The following is a 3437-nucleotide window of genomic DNA, read 5'->3' on the forward strand; positions in this document are numbered from 1 at the left end:
TAAAATTTGAAGCAATTACTTTTATAAAAAAAGGATAATTTTGACAAAATTTAGAAAACAAAACTTAGATACATAATTTCTTTACATATCAGCTAAAGAGAAAACAATGAAGCTATAGACCCCTATTATTCTATCTATTTTAAGGGTCTATACCATAAGTATGAAAAGATACAAGTGGTATGACTCATATCTCACTCTTGATAGTAATTGCAAAGTTCAAGGGTCTATACCACAAGTATGAAAAGAGACAATTTTTAAGACCCTCATAAGTTATTTGAAATTTTATAAAAAAGGACAAAGCAACGGTCATTTATTTGTATTTACGAAGTCATAACGGCCCCCTCAAGGAACGAACTACCCGTTACACCGTTGTACAATGCTCTTCAAATACATCATAACTATAACTGGACCCAAATATCGTACAAGCACTCTGCCATTCCTTTCACGCTCTAAATTTCTACAAATTAAGCGATTCCTTTTCTGCCATTTGCTGGTGAAACACCCATTTGCAGCAATTTTCTGATTGATTCACAATTATAGTTTTTAGTAGAGTTAAGATCTAATTTTGTTAAGATGGGCGCTGATGAAGGCACCGATACTGTTCTACGTGCAGCAAGTATGGGTGGTGATCATCATATTGTGGAGATCCCTGTGGATGAGGAGCAGATAAAAGTCAATTCTTTTTCTTCTCCACAACACCCATTAGAAGAAATTGCAGATAGCAGGGGCCACCTGCTCCTGCTCAAACTGTGGCAGAGGGAGGAGGAAGTTGTTGCCCACCACATTCAATCGAAAGAGTCTAGGATTGAGAGCATCAGATCAGAGATTTTCCAACTTACTTGCTTCTTTTTTGCTTTTCATGGAATTTTTCTGACTCTTCTTTTTACTGCTGCTACCCAAGAGAATGCTGATACTTGTAGGAGATGGTGGATCCCTGCTACTATGTCATTTCTGACCTCTTTGGTTTTCATTTGTGTTCTTCTGCACAAGCTGATTGTTCAAGGCAATGTTGTAAGTATCTTGCAGAGGGACAAGACTGATTTGAGGGCTCTGAGCAGATGCATTCAAGAGTTGAGAATGAAGGGTGTGAGCTTCGATTTGTCAAAAGAGCCTCAGCCTGCTAAGAGGTGGAAGAGCTCTAGTGTGGAAGTTAAATTAGGCCCTCTCAAATGGTTCTCTCAATTTACTCTTCCCATTGCCTTAACTTTTGTATCAGGCCTGCTCTTCTGGTCATGCAAGGTGATTTCTTGCAGCTAGCTAGTTGGTAAGGTTATTATATTTGAGTCGATTAATGTTAACAGCAGAAGAATTTTTAAGGGATGAGGATGAAGGGCGTGAGCTTTGATTTGTCATTTGTCAAAAAGAGCCTCATCTTGCTAAGAGGTGGAAGAGCTCTAGTGTGGAAGTTAAACTAGGCCCTCTCGGATGGTGCTCTCAATTTTCTCTTCTAATTGCCCTGACTTATATATCAGGCCTGCTCCTGTGGTCATGCAAGATGATTTCTTGCAGCCAACTAGTTGGTAAGGCGATCATATTAGGGCTGATTGATGTTTAACAGTAGAAGAATTTTCAGCACATTTTGCCTAAGGCTTACTTTGCATGAAATTTTTGTGCAGTGGAAGAGCAGAAGTGAATTAATTGATTCTCTTGCCCTGATGACTTGCTGCTTTGATGGTTGTTCTTGAATACATTCAAGCCTCAAGGTATGTCTTAAACTTTTGAATGCAGTGTTTTTGTCGATTGGAGATGTCTATTATAAAAAGGCTAGTTCACTCTGTGGCTTGAACAAAATAAAATGGTAGAACATCGGCAAACCTAGAGGTAGATTTAGTATATGGATTTTTTCATTTCTTTGCAATTGATTGGGAATGCCAGAGATAACATTTTCAAATTGAGATTTACCCTGTTCTGAATATGCTTTTCATCTATAGGGATTTATCAGGTACTTCTGATATACGTGTGGTGTGTTTTCAAAGTGAGATTTTATTTTTTGCCTATGAAATTATGAATATGTTCAGTATAAGGGCTTTATAAGCCTTCTGTTCATGATCCTTGGGAACGCCAGAACGCCAGAGATAAGATTTTCAAATTGAGATTTACCCTGTTCTGACTATGCTTTTCATCTATAGGGATTTTTCTGGTACTTCTGATATCCATGTGGTGTATTTTCAAAGTGACAAGTTGTTCCTTGCGTTCAAAGCATAATTAACATGCTGACGTTCTTATAACTGAAACCTATAGAAAAATTTACCTATCCTATGATGATGCTTGAATACCCATGAGACATACTGTTCCTGAACAATCTTCACAATTGTACTTAGTTAATATTCCTGAAAATCTTATTAACTAGTGCCTATACCAATAAAAATAATACATCTCTTGGTTGGGTGTTCAAATTAAGATCAGCATTGGGGTACAACACCAAGCTTATAAGTGCTGCTTTTTCCAGAATGTGTTTGCCCTTAGTGATTGTATCAGTGCTTTGCTGATATTTTTCAATATACATGATTTATTTCTTCAAAATAGATTCCTTGGCATCTGGCTTATTGCTTAGAGTCATGTACTAAACATATATTTCATTTACCTATAAACATAACACATCTCTTGGTTGGGTGTTCACATTGAGATTAGCATTGAAATATACCAGTTTATCTCCTTATAACCCAAAGCGATTAGATATGTTTTGAGCTTTTCTAACCCTTTGCAAACAATTTAGAGATGTTACAGAATGGGGATTTTGAACTATGTCAGTTTAATGAATCTAATTCTGTTGATTCATGAATATTAATGATATATACCTTTTTACTGTTTTAGCAATGATCTTGTATAGTAATGATCTTGTATAGAAGATTGGTCAAAAACCATTCTTTGGAATGAGGAAAAGAGAGGAATTGTCATCCCTAAAAAATGGTCTGGTTCTGGTTCTTTATTCTTTTCCTATGTAGAAATCTTTGCCTATTTTAGATATATTTGAGTCTACTCAAGGTAGTATTGGCGTGCCTATAAAGCACCCCATTTTTAAATATGTTTCAGTTCTATTACTATAATTATTACCCATTATAAAAAAAATGTTTCAGCTGTAAGATTTAATCAATTCTCTGCTGATATATATAAATGTTTAACATATATACAATAAAAGAATTAGTATAATAGATACATATTCTGTGGCCTGGCCTGGTCATCTCTCGAGTAGCCTGCCCAATAGATTAATGTAATAGTAATTTTTGTTTACTCGATGTAGATGCCCCTCTTTTTTAACTCAATATGGATAAAGAAAAAAATGGAAGAGACAGAGATGACCTCATGTGTATCTTATATTCTGTCCATGGCAACTTACTACAGGGATACACATACAATCACAACCAAATCCTCTCAAAATAATATTGAAGTTTGATGTCGACATCATTGTGTGCAAAGTGTTTGAGTTGATAAATTTG

At 35.7% G+C, this 3437-nt stretch overlaps 1 protein-coding gene across 1 annotated transcript; it reads left to right on the forward strand.

Moving 5' to 3' along the window:
* The first annotated feature begins 459 nt into the window (after nucleotides 1-459).
* Nucleotides 460-2939, forward strand: LOC131073482 (uncharacterized). The gene is made up of 2 exons (XM_058009917.1): nucleotides 460-1520; nucleotides 1617-2939. Exon 1 carries the CDS (start codon nucleotides 574-576, stop codon nucleotides 1255-1257), a length of 684 nt encoding a protein of 227 aa, XP_057865900.1. The 5' UTR covers nucleotides 460-573; the 3' UTR covers nucleotides 1258-1520; nucleotides 1617-2939.
* Nucleotides 2940-3437: the final 498 nt, after the last annotated feature.

The sequence above is a fragment of the Cryptomeria japonica genome, chromosome 1 (assembly GCF_030272615.1).
Source record: "Cryptomeria japonica chromosome 1, Sugi_1.0, whole genome shotgun sequence".
NCBI lineage: Eukaryota > Viridiplantae > Streptophyta > Pinopsida > Cupressales > Cupressaceae > Cryptomeria > Cryptomeria japonica.

What these genes read in the sequence shown, in the direction of transcription:
- LOC131073482 (XM_058009917.1), top strand. Translation starts at nt 574, where the DNA reads ATGGGCGCTGATGAAGGCACCGATACTGTTCTACGTGCAGCAAGTATG.